General features: G+C 47.9%; 1 protein-coding gene across 1 annotated transcript in view; it reads right to left on the bottom strand.

Moving 5' to 3' along the window:
* Positions 1-2102: 2102 nt before the first annotated feature.
* Positions 2103-15420, bottom strand: part of PIGQ (phosphatidylinositol glycan anchor biosynthesis class Q) — a 37513-nt gene continuing 24195 nt past the window's right edge. The window contains 5 exon segments of the mRNA XM_054080802.1: positions 2103-2583; positions 7051-7112; positions 11685-11799; positions 12995-13075; positions 15289-15400. Coding sequence (XP_053936777.1) covers positions 2425-2583; positions 7051-7112; positions 11685-11799; positions 12995-13075; positions 15289-15400 — 529 coding nt within the window. The 3' untranslated portion in view covers positions 2103-2424.

Raw genomic sequence — 15420 nt, 5'->3', positions numbered from 1 at the left:
TGGCAGGGAGGTGGAACCGGATGGGCTTTTGAGGTCCCTTCCAGCCCAATCCATTCTATGATTCTATGACAGCCATGATCAGGACCATTGCGAGCTGTTTGGTCTCACAGAAAGTTTTTGAAAGCCAGGATATTTAGGAACATTATTTTCACAAAACCAAAAATCATAAAATTTCTTGCTGCAGTTAATAACCCAAACTATGCAGGCATGGGAGGAAGCAGGAGGAATTTCATTCAGTAGCTCCAGTGGAAACATGAGAGGGAGGTGAAGTGTGAATCTCTCAGCTGACCACCAGGTAAGGATGGGCTCCATGCCTCTGACTTAAGCTAAAGTGAGAAACACCATTCAGAGCATCCATCCACTCAGTGGATCACAGCCTGGAGTCACGCTTACCTGGCATGCAGAGCAATACTTCCACGGGAAGAAGATATTCCACAGGAAGAAGATACTGTATTTGTACATGAGTTTGGAGCACTGATTGTGAAAGAACAACAAAGACCTCTCTCCTCAGTTCCTGCAGCTGGTTATGTTCCACTCAGAGTCTACAGTAGTGGTGTTGGTGGGGCTTTGCCATGCCTGCTTTCTGCAACGATGTGCTCCTTTCCCCTGGATTAAGGTAAGAGGACATCTTCTCTTGGTAGCAGTGACCGTGTAACACTGCCTCCCTCCACAATGTCCTCTAGGACATTGTAAGGCCCTGCGGGCAGCTCCTTGGTTCCTCTGCTCAGGAATGTCTGGACCTGCCCACAGAGCTTCCTTTTCTCTTGATTAAGCTCTGACGGAATAGGCAGTGGCTACACCACAAGAGGCTTTTAGCAGCTACAGAATGAACCAAACATCTCACCAGAGACATCTTAAAGCAACCTACATTCCTGAGGCCATAACCCCTTCTCTGCTGTGACATCTCCAAGTACAAAGATGAAAACACAGGGCTGGATTAGGACCCTCATTATCTGCCAAGTGGAGTTGCTGACTGAAGGCCACCAAAGTGGACGCTGCTGCGGCTCCTTGCCTCACCTCCACCTGCTCCCAACTGGAACACACAGGCAGCCCTGGAGAAGCTCAGGGGATCTTGGTTTAGCACTGGACAGGTGCAGTTGGACTTGATGATCTCAAAGGTCTTTTCAACAAGCAATCTATGATTGTTGACATTGACCAACCAAAAGGCTTGTTTTATCCAGCCTGGGAGCTCACTGAAGGATGTATACATCACCAAACCCTTTGGAGGTACTACTGCGTCCATTAACAAAATGCTGGTTTCATGAGGCACCGAGGGGTGGAACCTTTTGCTTCAGAAATAATCATTCGCAGATTACACAAACACGGTGCAGGGGATGGGGAAAGTGGAAAAATAATGTGTAAAAATACTTGCCTTTGAAAATTCGGTCCCCCACATGTAACCAAAATGTAATGAAAAGGATCCAGCAGCTCCGTGCTCTGCGATCCTTTGGTCCAAAAGCATTAGGATTTCAATACGTTTTTTCTGACCAAGTCTTTTCAAGCTCTTTTGCTGCCTCATTCCTGCTTCTCTTCCTTTGTGTTACAGGGGTAGATCAGCTCTCCAAGGAACAGCTTCTTGCAGAGCGATGACCAGGAATACTTGGGGTAACAGCTGTAGGTTGGCAGCCTGTACGTCTTGTACCACACTGCGTATGACAGAGGGTTTATCTGTGAAGGAAGAAGGAAAGCAGTGATGAAAATGTGCTGTAGGAAGAAACACAGACAGCTGGGGAGGGATAAGGGCAAATCCTGCCCAGCACTGGCCTCGTGTTCAAACATCGAAGCTGCCACTCTCCAGAGCATCAGAATCCCTCACTGGCTCGCTAAAGCTGTTCAGCCTTCGATATCCTGGAACAGTAATGAATTAAGCTGGCAGGGAGTATTACTAGAACCATCTTCAAGAAGAGAGCAGATACAAACAGCAGCAGGATTTGAGAGGCTGTGGAACTGCCGCCTTGTTGGGTGAGGAGTTTGAGTGGCTGGAGAGAGAGGGTACAAGAAACAGAAGAGCGGAGCTCACATCTGAGCGATGTCTGACCCCAAACTCACACACACAAACATGATTCTACAGACTCTGACACTCTGTCGGGGTGCACTGTGCTCCAGGAACTCCTCCATCCTGTACCAGCTGAGCTGTATCTCTTACGATCCTGTTGCTCTAATGTGCTAAGCCCTCAGCACACAGCTGGGCTTCAAGCTAAACCTGATATAATCCCATATCCACCCAGCAGAATCAAGTCCCAGCAGAACAGGATGCATACCACACAGTGCCTTGGAAAGTTACCATCTTAAACTAAGTCTCCTCAGCTGAGTTAATCTTTTTTATTTTGATTTTAATCACCATCCCAAGACTGACCACCTCACAGGGATGCCTCTGCATACCAGCATTTTCTCCTCCTGCTTTAGCAACATTGTACTTTGAAACTAATTTGACAAAAGGTGTCCAGGATTAATTCTAAAAAAGGCTGCTTGATCACCCTTTCCCAGAGTTCCGTCTTTGTAGGCACTCCTCCCCCTCTCCATGAGCACTGGACAGCTGGAGCGAACTGGTGGTGCAGGCAGAATCCCAGAAAACTGGTTGCTCTGCAGTGGATGAAAGAAATACTCCGCTTTTGACAAAGTAGTGACTGTCCGCGTGTGGTTTGCTGTCTCTCTTTCCTTTTTGTGGCTGGATTTTCTGCTGTGAATTATAGTCTCCTTTCACGCAGCTCCTTGCTTGGTTCCAGCATAGCTGGGCCCTCTCACTAGAGAAGGATGTCCTTCCATTTCTCCTCACTTCCCAAGCTTCCTCTGGCTCTGTAAGTCTCCTCACCTCAGCGTCTCTCATGATCTGTTTTCCAAGATCTACCATTTCTGTGGAGTCTCTTTACTCTTTTGGAGTCAATCTGTCGCTGTGCATCCTTTCCATGTATCAGATCTTGGCCAGGCTGGACTTCATCTGTCTCTGTACCCTGAAATGCTTCACTGGAATGAGATTTCCCAAGGTCTAACATACTTCTCCTGCCCCTTGTTAGCTGGACTAACACATCTGTCTGCCTCGCACGTCTTCCAAAAGGTCAATACAGCAGCTTTGTGACCATGATCGGAGGCCATGAGCTTTTATAGGGAGAAAGGCCAGGGCAGCAGCTCGCACAGGCTGAGGGAAGGCACGGAGCAGCCAGACCCCATGCAGTCCGGCTGCAGGACACTGACTCATTAGCAGATACTAAGTGGTTAAAAAGAGATTCACAGGCTGCCAGTTCTGAACACAATCAAAAAGAACATTGCTATCAGAAATGGGAGAGCGGAGCTCACACCTAAGGGATGTTTGACCCAAACGCGCAGTTATTCTTTGTGTCAAACAGATCCTACAGCCTAAAGCCAAAGGAGCAACCACAGCCTTGATGGGACATTCTGCGTGACTCCAACAAACCTCATTGCATTGTGGGCACAGACAGTTAACTAAAATAGGGAAAAATAGGATAAAATACCAAAGAAACCTGCCCCAAAATCAACCACCAGTTAAACAGCAGACATCTTTCTGCCTGTTTCCTCAGCTGCAGGCAAACCATGATGTTGGAAGTGGAAACATGCTGGAGGAGGACAGGAGCTGCTGCTGTACCAGGGAGGAGCACAGCACGTGGCCCTCTGACTAGTTGCTGCATGGGCTGGAAGTTTTGGACAGAACATGCTCACTGGAGACCACCCCTAGGCAGCAGTGAGAGCGGGTGGTGATGCTTGTCTGCTGAGAACAAACAGGAGATGGCATCATGCTCAGCGCAAGGCAGGCCCCTGCCTCTCCTATGTAAATGGAAATGAACAAGCAAAACTGCACGTTGAGCGCAGGATGTGTGCTCACAGCCCAGAAAGCCAAACATGTCCCCGGCTGCATCAAAAGCAGCGTGGCCAGCAGGGTGAGGAGGGGACCCTGACCTGCTCTGCTCTGGTGAGACCCCACTGGAGCCCTGTGTCCAGTTCTGGAATCTCCAACATAAGAAGGAGATGGAATTGTTGGAACAGGTCCAGAGGAGGGCACAAAGATGATCTGAGGCTTGGAGCACCTCCTGTATGAGGGCAGGCTGAGAGAGCTTGGGTTGTTTAGCCTGGAGAAGAGAAGGCCCCTGGAGACTGGGGAGGGGCTCTTGATCAGGGAGTGCAGGGACAGGATGAGGGGGATGGTTTTAGATTGGAAGGGGGAAGATTTACATTAGACTTTAGGAAGAAATTCTTTATGATGAGGGTGGGGAGGCCCTGGCCCAGGTTGCCCAGAGCAGTGGTGGCTGCCCCATCCCTGGAGGGGTTCCAGGCCAGGTTGGATGGGCCTTGGAGCCCCTGATCCAGTGGGAGGTGTCCCTGCCTATGGCAGGGGGTGGAACTGAATGGGCTTTGAAGTCCTTTCCCACTCAAACCATTCTGTGATTCTATGATAAAACTAAAGAAACTGTTCATTAGGTAAGTGGCAATATGAGCTCCTTTTACGCAATTTCTGTGTCCAAAGCTGTAATATACCCTGCTATAACACGAGTCCTTTGTTTCACAATGGATCCATTCCCTTTTCTTCTTTTGCTTAACCCCTTTCAAAGCAATTGCTGGGGAAGATAACACTCCTAGCAGAAGGTTGACAGATGAATCAAACTCACCTCATCCTCTCCCTGGGCTACCAGTTCAGCTGAGCCTCACTGCCAGAAAGATTTCTTCTTGTACACCACAATAAATGATTTTAACCGCTAATGAAAATACTGACCTGTGTAAGACTGCCTGGAGAAAATTAAGTGGCATTTGGAATGGAAATACCATCCCCCGCCCTCCGCCTGCCTGGGCCTGGACTTTGCATACTATCTTAAAAATAAAAAATAGCCACTCGGCTGAACCACAAGGCGAAAACGAATGCTCAGCCCCAGCATTATCGATTCCTGATCCATTACCAGTGCCCCAAAGGACAGTGGGGAACGTTCCAGCCACGCAGAGCTGAAAGTGCTTTGGGCACAGTTCCACGCACACCCCATTGCTTCCTTGCAGCAGGAGGGGACAGAGCCACTGGGTGCTTCTAGAGAGTGACAGCATCACGTACCATAAAAAAGACATTTAGCATGTCACTTAAAAATAGGCTTTTAGATAGTCCTCTCAAAAGACCCATCAGAAAGCAGTGTATTCAGCAGAATTTCTGACACAAGCCCCTTTTTCATTTCCACCAGCACAAGAGAGCAAGAAAGTGTCTTTATGGACTCGCTGCTCATGATTATTTGAACAGAAGGCCAAGAGAGACATCCACTAAAGCACTTCCACTTCTGCAGATGATGACTTATGCTGTATTCTAGATAGCAGAAGGATCCTTCTGCAGCGGTCCAAGGAAAATTCATCATATTCATATGACTCACGGCCTCTGCTCTCTAAGTCACGATCTTTTTCCTCTGGAGAAGCCATCCACCTCATCTCACAAACACACAAATTCCTTGCTCAGCAGCTCCTGTGCCTCCTCTCTGGTGCTTGGTTTTCTTTCTATGGAGTCTTCTGGCCACAGAGAATGACATATTTTGATTCTTACCCTACCGAATCACAGGAACCAGGAGGCCGGCATGCTTAGGAAATGCCAGTTCTGCCTGAGAAACCATCTCTGAAGGGATTCCCTCTGGAATTGTTGCTAGCTGGTGTCCTGACTCTGTGCTGATCTGATCTCTACTGAGAAAGGGCTGGGGCCAGACAGGTGATAGAAAAAGCAAGAGGACAATTAATTCCTTCCCATGCACTCCCTCAGTGTCCAAGAGTTTTGTATAAATTCAATACACTCCTTGCAGACTCTGCTTCTAGGATTCAAAGAGCAATAAAAGCAACCCTGTGCTATGGCAATGCTCCCACAAAGTCAGGAAATGAAAATCTCACCACTGCTCCTGAAAGTGCTCTGAGAACTCCCATGCTACCATTGAATCACAAAATGGTTTGGGCCAGAACGGACCTCAAAGCCCATCCAGTTCCACCCCCTGCCATGGGCAAGGACACCTTCCACTTCATGAGGGTGCTCAAAGCCCCACCCTGAGCCTGGCTCCAGGGATGGGGCAGCCACCACTGCTCTGGGCAACCTGGGCCAGGGCCTCCCTACCCTCATCATAAAGAATTTCTTCCTTATTTTCAATCTAAATCTTCCTCCTTTAAAAGCCATTCCCCCTCATCCTATCACTCTGGCCCCTTGAGAAAAGCCCCTCCCCAGGTTTCCTGAACCCCCTTTCAATACTGGAAGCTGCTCTGAGGTCTCCCCACAGCCTTCTCTTCTCCAGGCTGAACAACCCCAACTCTCTCAGCCTGGCCTCATACAGGAGGTTCTCCAGCCCTCGATCATCAACTTGTTTTCCTCTGGATCTGTTCCAACAGTTCCATATCCTTCTTATGTTGGGGATTCCAAAACTGAACACAGGGGTCCAGGTGGGGTCTCACCAGAGCATAATAGAGGGGGAGAATCACACTGTTTCTTCTCAGAAAAAAATTCCCTTTAGTATCTCTGATGACAGAGCACGGAAACACGGGATTATGGAAGCAGAGGGTACCTTTTCCTATGCACCTCACCAGAGCAACTTGGGAGAAAACAGGAGGCCCTTCCCTCTCTTGGCTCGCCCGTACACTCATCCTGCCAGCACCGCGGAGCCACGAAGGCTCTTCAGCACATCAGGAGGGGAACATCTTTTGCAAGTCCCTCACTGTTGTTCATTCTCGAGGGGTTTAGCTGCCACCTTTTGCTTCTCTCAGGGCTCAGCAGTGATTAAGGTGAAGCTGCACAGAGCAGGAATTCCAAAAATAACAGAGCTCCATGTTCCTCCTCTCTTTCACGTTTCTACACTGGACACTGCATTTTCTCTAAAAGGAGGACTAAAACAAGGTATTAAAAAGAAGAGAAAGCAGCAGCGAGGCACTACAATGTGAAATGCATTTCCCTTGTTTCAGCATTCCACAGTTGAGGTCTAAGCAGGGCCTTTCAGCAGGGCTGGTCCCAGAGCTGCTCCAGCAGAGAAAGACCTGGGGTCAGTCTGAGGGGAGCCAGCAGCAGGAAATGCCTCGGAGGAGGGTACAACAGGTTTTTACCTGCATCAGGAGTCGAAGAGGTTTTCCATCCTGCTGCTCAAGGACTCTGAACTTCACACCAGCTGAAAAGAAACAAATCAAGGAAATCAGCTCCATGCAGGAGCAAAGCCCATGGCATTTGCTGTTCAGCTCTGTTGGCCAAGTACCCATTTCCTAGAAACTGAGGCTTCCATCCTTCTTGATTTGTGAATCCTTCCACATTTTCAGGAGGTGGCTTGGATTCTCTCTCTTGTTGTTTTAAGAGGAATGACAAACAATGTGTTTACCTTGAGCTCCATTAAGAGCAGCCCTCCAACTTCCAGATTGAAAACAAGAGTCCTAAAGCAAATAAATCCTAGGCATCAGACTTGAGGAAAATCTTTCTCTTTTCTCAAACTTCCACCAGAATGGAATTCCATATTAACAGCAGGCAGAGAACTCACCTTTAACGTGTGCTTATGTGGATAGAGCACGAGCACAAATCTCTCTCTTTTTCATACTAAGGGAAGGAAGTGGCTGGCCTGGAGGCATTAAAGACACTTCAAAGCAATCACTGCCTATTAACCCCTACATTCATGTTTTTAACACATCACCAACCCCATCAAACCTACCACTTCTATACTTCCTCTTGGACTTGCTACATTCCTAACACGTCAAAGATAAATAGGAAAGAGTTTGGATTCCAATGGTGACCTGCTGCACACCAACACTCAATGCAAAGTTTCAAACACAGGTAACCAGGACTAGCGAGGTTTTACCCTTTGAAAGATCTCAAATTACTTCACAGAAACAAAACCAATCCATCTTCTGCAAACCTGTTCCAGCCATGTGGGCCCCTATTATTCCTTTCTACAGGTAAGAAGATGAGCCGAGAGTAATGATGTGATCCGACACAGGTGGAACAGTGGCTCAAGGGTACAAACAGGAATAAAGCTCTTCCTCTGTGTAAGCCCTATCGCTATGGTATCTGTGCGACTCTTACACATTTAAAAAACCAAAACATTTTCTCTTTTTCCTCAGGCTTTGAATTAATTCAAATTATATATGTTGCTCCTTCTGGGAGAGAACACCTCTTGTCCTGCAGACAGCTCTGGTTTCAAGTGCCTCCCCAAATCACAAAGCCTTTTTTTTATAACTCACGAAGGATTTATTTGTGTTTTGCTGGGTTATATTGACACATAGGCTTCCCCAATGGCTTCAAAAAGATGTTTGAGTGCCCTGGGTCTCAATAAGTTGATGTGCTGGATGACAAGAAGCATTAAGTGTGATTCCCTGAGCTTCGCTAAGAGGAAGTGTCCAAGCCATTCCAGGAACAGCTTTCCAGGCAGGCAATTTGTTAGAGACAGAAACAAGTGGGCACTGAAGTTTCAGGTGCGTGGTCGAGCACGCTGGAGCCTTATCGTAGGATCAGACCATTAGAACAGAAAATGCTGCTTCTGTAGGTCGTGGCCACACACTTCCCTCCTACAGCTGCAAGCCAATGATCTCTTAATTAGATTATTTAATTGTTCAAGGGTCTTAAACTCCAAGAAAAATACACGCACAAAAAGACTACAATTCAAATTTAATTTAGAATAACCTACTACAATGCCCAGGAGTTGGAGTGATTCATGTCAGAGGGAAAGCAGGAAGTTTTAGTCTCTTGCAGATAACTCCAGCAGCAAAGAGCCAAAAACCATCCTGTGACTGCCAATGAGCTCCTGAGCTTGGGGTTCTGCTTATTCTGTACACAGGCATCATGGAAGGCACAAGAGAGGCCAGGACATGAACCCACCTGCTCTATTTCACACACAGTGCATTAAAGACAGCCCACTGCTTGTCTGTATCCCTGTGATCACGGACACACCACCATGGGCTGGAGCACCACCTGTACAAGGACAGGCTAAGAGAGTTGGGGTTGTTCAGCCTCGAAAAGAGAAGGCTCTGGGGACACCTTAGAGCAGCTTCCAGTACTGAAAGGGGCTCCAGGAAAGCTGGGGAGGGACTTTTTCCAAGGGCCTGGACTGACACGGCAAGGGGAAATGTCTTTAAATTGGAAGGAGGAAGATTTAGATCAGGCATTAGGAAGAAATTCTTCACAACGAGGGTGAGGAGGCCCTGGCCCAGGTTGCCCAGAGCAGTGGTGGCTGCCCCATCCCTGGAGGTGTTCGAGGCCAGGTTGGATGGGGCTTTGAGCCCCTGATCCAGTGGGAGGTGTCCCTGCCCATGGCAGGGGGGTGGAATTGGATGTGCTTTGAGGTCCCTTCCAACCCAAACCATTCTGTGATTCTATGACAACAGAACCACAACGAAACCTGCTGCAAAGTTTGTGATGTGAATATCTACATATAAGGCAAAGGGGAAAGACAAGCACAGAGAAACTGAACTGCCCTGCGCACGACCAAACCACATGTTGTCAACCATGTGTGGGCAGAACTCGAGATCCATGAACCCCTCTGCTGTGCTTGCCTTCACACTTTAAACTGACATAACTGTACCCAACCCAACCATGGTGGCATTCCTTGAGCTGACACTGGGGGCCAGAACTCTCACAGAGAGGACGCCAGCTATGATACATTTGTAAAAGGCTTTTTGAAGTTCAAAGTGTTTCAATCCTGATGTGTTTTTGGTGCTTCTGATGTTTTGTTTCTGATGTGTGGATGGATAGTCCATCTACCCTTCATTCTGGACTTCATCAACACAATGCTTTATCCATTCAGAAACTGAGTTAAAGAACTTGGAGGTCACAGGTCATGACTGCACTGAGGCGAACTGAAACACTGCCCTAGCCCCATGCTGACAGGAAAGCTATCCATTTCTGTTGAGGGAACCATCTTGATGGTGCCTGTAAAATCAGCTGCCGTAACATATGCCAGAAGATGTCTTATCCAAGTTCTGAGTCTGAATTAAGGAGGCATAACCTCAGCAGTGAGAACATCAAGTGATGTGTACTCTCTGAAGTCCTTTGAATTTGATTCAACTGTTCCATCTGTTACCATTCCAATAACACGTTTGTGTGCTGGGGCAGGAACACAAGCAGCAGAAACTCTTTGAGATGCCCCTTCATCTTGCAGACAGCACAGCATTGCTGTGTTGTCTTTCTTCATAGAATGGTTTGGATTGGAAACGACCTCAAAGCCCACCCAGTTCCACCCCCTGCCATGGGCAAGGACACCTTCCACTGGATCAGGGGCTCTAAGCACCATCCAACCTGGCCTTGAACCCCTCCAGGGATGGGGCAGCCACTACTGCTCTGGGCAACCTGGGCCAGGGCCTCCCCACCCTCACAGCAAAACATTTCTCCCCAAGATCTCGTCTCAATCTCCTCTCCTGCAGCTCAAAATCATTCCATCTTGTCCTATTCCTGCAATCCCTGATCAAGAGCTCCTCCTCAGCTTTCCTGGAGCCCCTTTCAGTACTAGAAGGCTGCTCTAAAGTCTCCCTGGAGCCTTCTTTTCTCTAGGCTCTCTCTTCTTTAAATGTTTAAGAGGAGCAAACAAACAGCCAACAAAGTCAGGTAACAAGCTCAGCTGAGCAGAGAATCCTCTACCTGGGTGGAGGCTGATCTTCCTGCAGAAGACAGCTGGCAGAACAAAGTTGAGGAGGAATAATCCAAGACTGACGGGAATATATGGCCTTACATCTCTTCATGGCAATGATATTTCTGTCTGCCCTACAACCCGCTGTCTACTGTGTCAGTTTTCTTCAGCAGCATCTCCCGTCCTCCAAAGCAAGCTTTGAAGGATTACAGAGTCTCTGCCAGGAAGTTCATCGGGACCCCCTGAAGGCACTCGTGCAAAGGCAACACAGCTGGGAACACGGCTCAGCTCTACCTTCCCAACATCGAGCCTGGCACTGCTCCAACAGACAACACTGTGCTGGTTGCCTCAAGCTTTCTTTGCATTTGATGACAAGCCTTGGTTCAGTGATGATCAAGCTCTTTCTTATATTTAAAGTTCCTACTGCATGGTCTGTAAATGGATGGGAGAGAACAGGCCTGCTTGACTTTAACTAGATAAACTACAGCTGTTGACAGTTAAACCCCTTTAAAATGACCCTTCGTCCCGACGCCAACAGTTACCAAAAGTGGAAAAACAATGCTTCAAAATGGGAACATATCAGTTTCAAAAAGAGAACAATGATCTGAAATCTGCCCAGAGCTCTGAAATGAACCCAACCACCTCAGCTCAGGGCTTCAGTTAGTCAAGCCAGCACAGAACTGAAGCAGCTCCGCTGGCTCACAGCCACTGTAGGTCCAGCCCTTTGAAACTATAGAAAACTGCAGATTTTCCTACTGTTTCTGTAATTTTTGTAATATGTTTTGTTCCAGAGCCCAACCCACAAGGTTAACAGCTTCTTTAACTCTCAGAAGCATTACCTGAGCTGGTACGCTAGAACTGGAATCAAAGGATCAACTCATTATACGGTGCTTGTTTGGATGTCAGTTTTCATTGCCACAGGCTTTGTAAAGATGCTCCTGATTCTGCCTCAGCATCAAACTTCTTTCCATTGCCATCCCCATCCCATTTCTTGCAGCAACTGGTTAACAGAATGGACAACTGCACAATATGAGCCTTGGGTATCTTTCCATTCAGAAGCCACTACACATTGCATCAAAATTCAATGCACAATGCAAAGTCCTGGACTTTCTGCACGTGCAGTGCTGAAGGACTTACCTGCGAGTCTGTAAGACCTGCAGAGCCGAAGGATGATTGAATAAAGAGGCAGAGAGTCAATCAGGTCAACTAGCAAGTGTATCAGGCCTTGCACAATCACCACCAGCAAACGGAGCTGCAGAGAAAAAGTTCAATAAGAAAATCTTGGAGAAACAGGAGCTGCAACACCTGAAATTCATGAGGTCTGCAAACTGACATTGTTGTGTGCTAAGCTAAGCCTCCTAAGGGGTTTAATGTCTACGGTTGCAGGGCATCCAGATCCTGCATGAGGTTCCTAAACAATCTTAGCTTAGGGGTGCAATTGAAATGAATCTCCTATGGTTGGAGAGGCTGTGTGACCTGCAAGGATACGAGAGCTATTCCACTTTCAATGGCCACGGTCTATATAGGAGAATCCAGGCTCCCCTCTCCAGTAAAACCTGTCACTGCATATCACTGAATGTAAATTTTTCTCTTACAGAGAACTGCAGTAGCTGATTTCTGCCTGAAGAAACCCCACAGTGAGCATCTAAGCGAGAGCAAAGCAGTCAGAAAAGAGCTTCCTGCTCTGTGTTTTCTGTCTCCTGACTAAAGCACCTCCTTTTGTCAGGCTGCATTTAGTTTTGCTGCCAAGCTTATCCGAAACGAGAGGGCTCAAAAAAGATGTTGAAGCCATGTGATGGCCACTGTCTGTGGAAAACTTTGCTCTAGGCATAGCTCAGAGAGGACTGGACATGTTGGAGGAAGAAAAGACAAATGAAGAAATCCAACCCTTTAAGCAGAGCCTGCCTGAAAGCACTGAACACAGAGAGATCATTGCCTGTAATAAATGTTCTGGATCAAACTAGAGAGGCTGTCACCCCAGACGGGGGATGGAAATGACTTCTGAGCCAAAGAGAAGGGAACAGTTTGTCCTGCTGACTGGTGTTCGCTGGGAATTCCCTTTGGAGAAACACAAACGCGTATCATAGGATCACAGAATGGTTTGGGTTGGAAGGGATCTCAAAGCCCATCCAGTTGACACATGCCATGGGCAGGGACACCTCCCACTGGATCAGGGGCTCCAAGCCCCATCCAACCTGGCCTGGAACACCTCCAGGGATGGGGCAGCCACCACTGCTCTGGGCAGCCTGGGCCAGGGCCTCCCCACCCTCATTGTGAAGAATTCCATCCTAATGTCTAATTGTATCCTGAATTCCACTTGCCTGGCCTACACGGCCTGTGTGTCAAACCCCCCTGGGACACTCAGGCAAATTTATATTTGCTTTGTCGGTCAATGACCAGGAACCCTTATTTTTTCTCTCTCACTGGCTTCGAGGGCTGAATCTTACCAGAGTAAACACCAAATAATACAGCGCAGTCGTAGGCAGGAGGAACAGCAGGATTGTAAACAGCAAAGTGCCAATAAATAACTAGGAGAAAGGAAACACAAACAATCATTAGCAGAGCATAAAATAAAATAAAACCATAGGAAACTATGAGATGATGAAATTTGCAAGGCTCTTTAATTTATTTTTGTACTTCTGTGTATAATGCTGTTACCTTGAATATTTTCAGTACCTTTTCAGAAGGCTCCTTATTACGTATAAAGCTAATAAGCTGGATAGATAAATAAGCTGAATAGATAAATAAGCCAGATTCTGACAGCGTTTTTTCCTTTATAGCCAATACTCAAGACCTCCACTTACAGACCAACTTCCTTATGAAACAGGATGGACAGGATTCGGCTCTTTGTCCCCTCCCCATCCACGCAAGTTTTAAAGCCGTTGGTTAGTTTTTTACCAGGAAAAGATGGAAGGGTACAAAGAAGTAGGAATTTGGTAGGAGATTTTACAGAGAAGTGAGAAGTACTTTCGTTTTTCCTTGTTTCAGCAGAACAAGGGGAAAAGCTGACAAAATGTGGTTGATATATATTCCCCGGAACAGCAGCCAGTCCAGCACACAACTTGTGCCTCTTTCTTGGTGGGAAACTGAGAAAGAGAGAGAAGTTGGAGTTACTGGGGTGGAGGGAGCAATATTCAGATGATGAGGGAGGAAAATCCATAGGAAAGCAGGTGTCATTAAGTTCACTGCCCACAGGAAAAGTTATTTTTAGTCTGGGCCAGCCCAGTTGGTGTCAGCATAACTAATTCCAACTGGGAGAAATGCAGAGTTGTGACAAACAGCGATGTGACTCTTCAGTTTTCAGTCACCACTTCCAGTACGCAGAGCCCACAGGAGCACAGCTCTGCTGTTTCGGCAAAAGAGATCCTAGCCATGGTTTATTATGAAAGACAATAACCCAAATCGGCTTGTCACAGAGGTGGACCCACTCCCCAGCTTCACTCCCACAGGCAGAAACAGAGCATTCCCCAACCGATTCTCTTCACAGCAGTTGTTTCTCCCTTCCTGTCACTCTGCTGCAGTTGCCTAACATCTCCAAAAGTCTTTCAAAGTCTGCTTTGAATGTCTACTCCCACCCAGGCCAATGACATCATTCCCACAGGCCTTTGGAGCAGCAGGACGAAGCCTAAGGTGCCAAACCAATTCTCCTCAAAGCACACAAGGACCGAGCCCTGACGCAAACCGCTTTGCTGGCATGGAGGCACTTTTCCATCACCAAAGAAACAGGAAAACAACTCCTCCACTGTGGCGTAAGAAGTTTGAGGTTATCAAGAGAGAGGCACCGGCCCTGGAAGTTACCCAATATCACTATGTTATTTTAGTGATGTTTGCAGCTGCCGGTGCGGAGTTGTTCAGGCTCTGCTGAACTTCTGCATGGCATTTCAGAAATTAAAAAGAGCTTACAGCATTGGACAAAAAACTGCCTCTGCTGCTTGAGAGAGAACGTGTGGGCCAGCCTCCAGCACAGCGTGAATGGAACAGGGCCTTTTAATAGAAACGCTGGCACGGCTGTTACTGTGGCAACACTGCTGGGCACCACTTTTACACCGCCTCCCTCCCCCACACCCAATCCTGTGGCTCCAGGAGCTGTGAGCATCTGCAGCACCCACTGAAGCTCACCAGCTGCCTTCAGGTGCTCAGCACTTGCCAGACTGAGGCCTCTTGAACATGCAGAGAAGCGCAGGGGTGCTGCAGCGCAGCAGAGCCCAGGGCTTGACTGAAGAGCCACGGCTGCAGAGTGCTGCAGAATACACTTGTCTGGACACTGCAGAGCCTCCCTTGGCTCCTCTCTCAATATTATTCAGCCTGGAGAAGAGAAGGATCTGGGGAGACCTTAAAGCAGCTCCCAGTACCGAAAGGGGCTCCAGGAAAGCTGGGGAGGGGCTCTGGATCAGGGAGTGCAGGGACAGGATGAGTGGGAACGGTTTTGAGCTGAAAGAGGGGAGATTGAGATGAGATCTTAGGAAGAAATGTTTTGCTACAAGGGTGGGGAGGCCCTGGCCCAGTTTGCCCAGAGCAGTGGTGGCTGCCCCATCCCTGGAAGGGTTCAAGGCCAGGTTGGATGGGACTTTGAGCAACCTGGTCCAGTGGGAGGTGTCCCTGTCCATGGCAGGGTGTTGGAGCTGGATGGGATTTAACGTCTCTTCATGACATTCTTTGATTCCACGATTAGCCCAGCAGGACAGGATCACATTGCCCGTAGGTAGCGTCCTGCAGCGAGGCCCTGGCACTGCAACACTACCTGGTCCAAGTCATAGGAGCAAGAATCCACCCGTTGCCGTAGGACGTTCCACTTCTTCCCACGGAACAAGCGCCAGAGGGATGACAGGCCGTAAATCTTCAGGCAGTAGAGCCTGAGCAAAGAGAAGATGCT

Source organism: Cuculus canorus, chromosome 15 (genome assembly GCF_017976375.1).
Source record: "Cuculus canorus isolate bCucCan1 chromosome 15, bCucCan1.pri, whole genome shotgun sequence".
NCBI classification, from domain to species: domain Eukaryota; kingdom Metazoa; phylum Chordata; class Aves; order Cuculiformes; family Cuculidae; genus Cuculus; species Cuculus canorus.
This window is presented reverse-complemented; position numbering and strand designations above follow the sequence as displayed.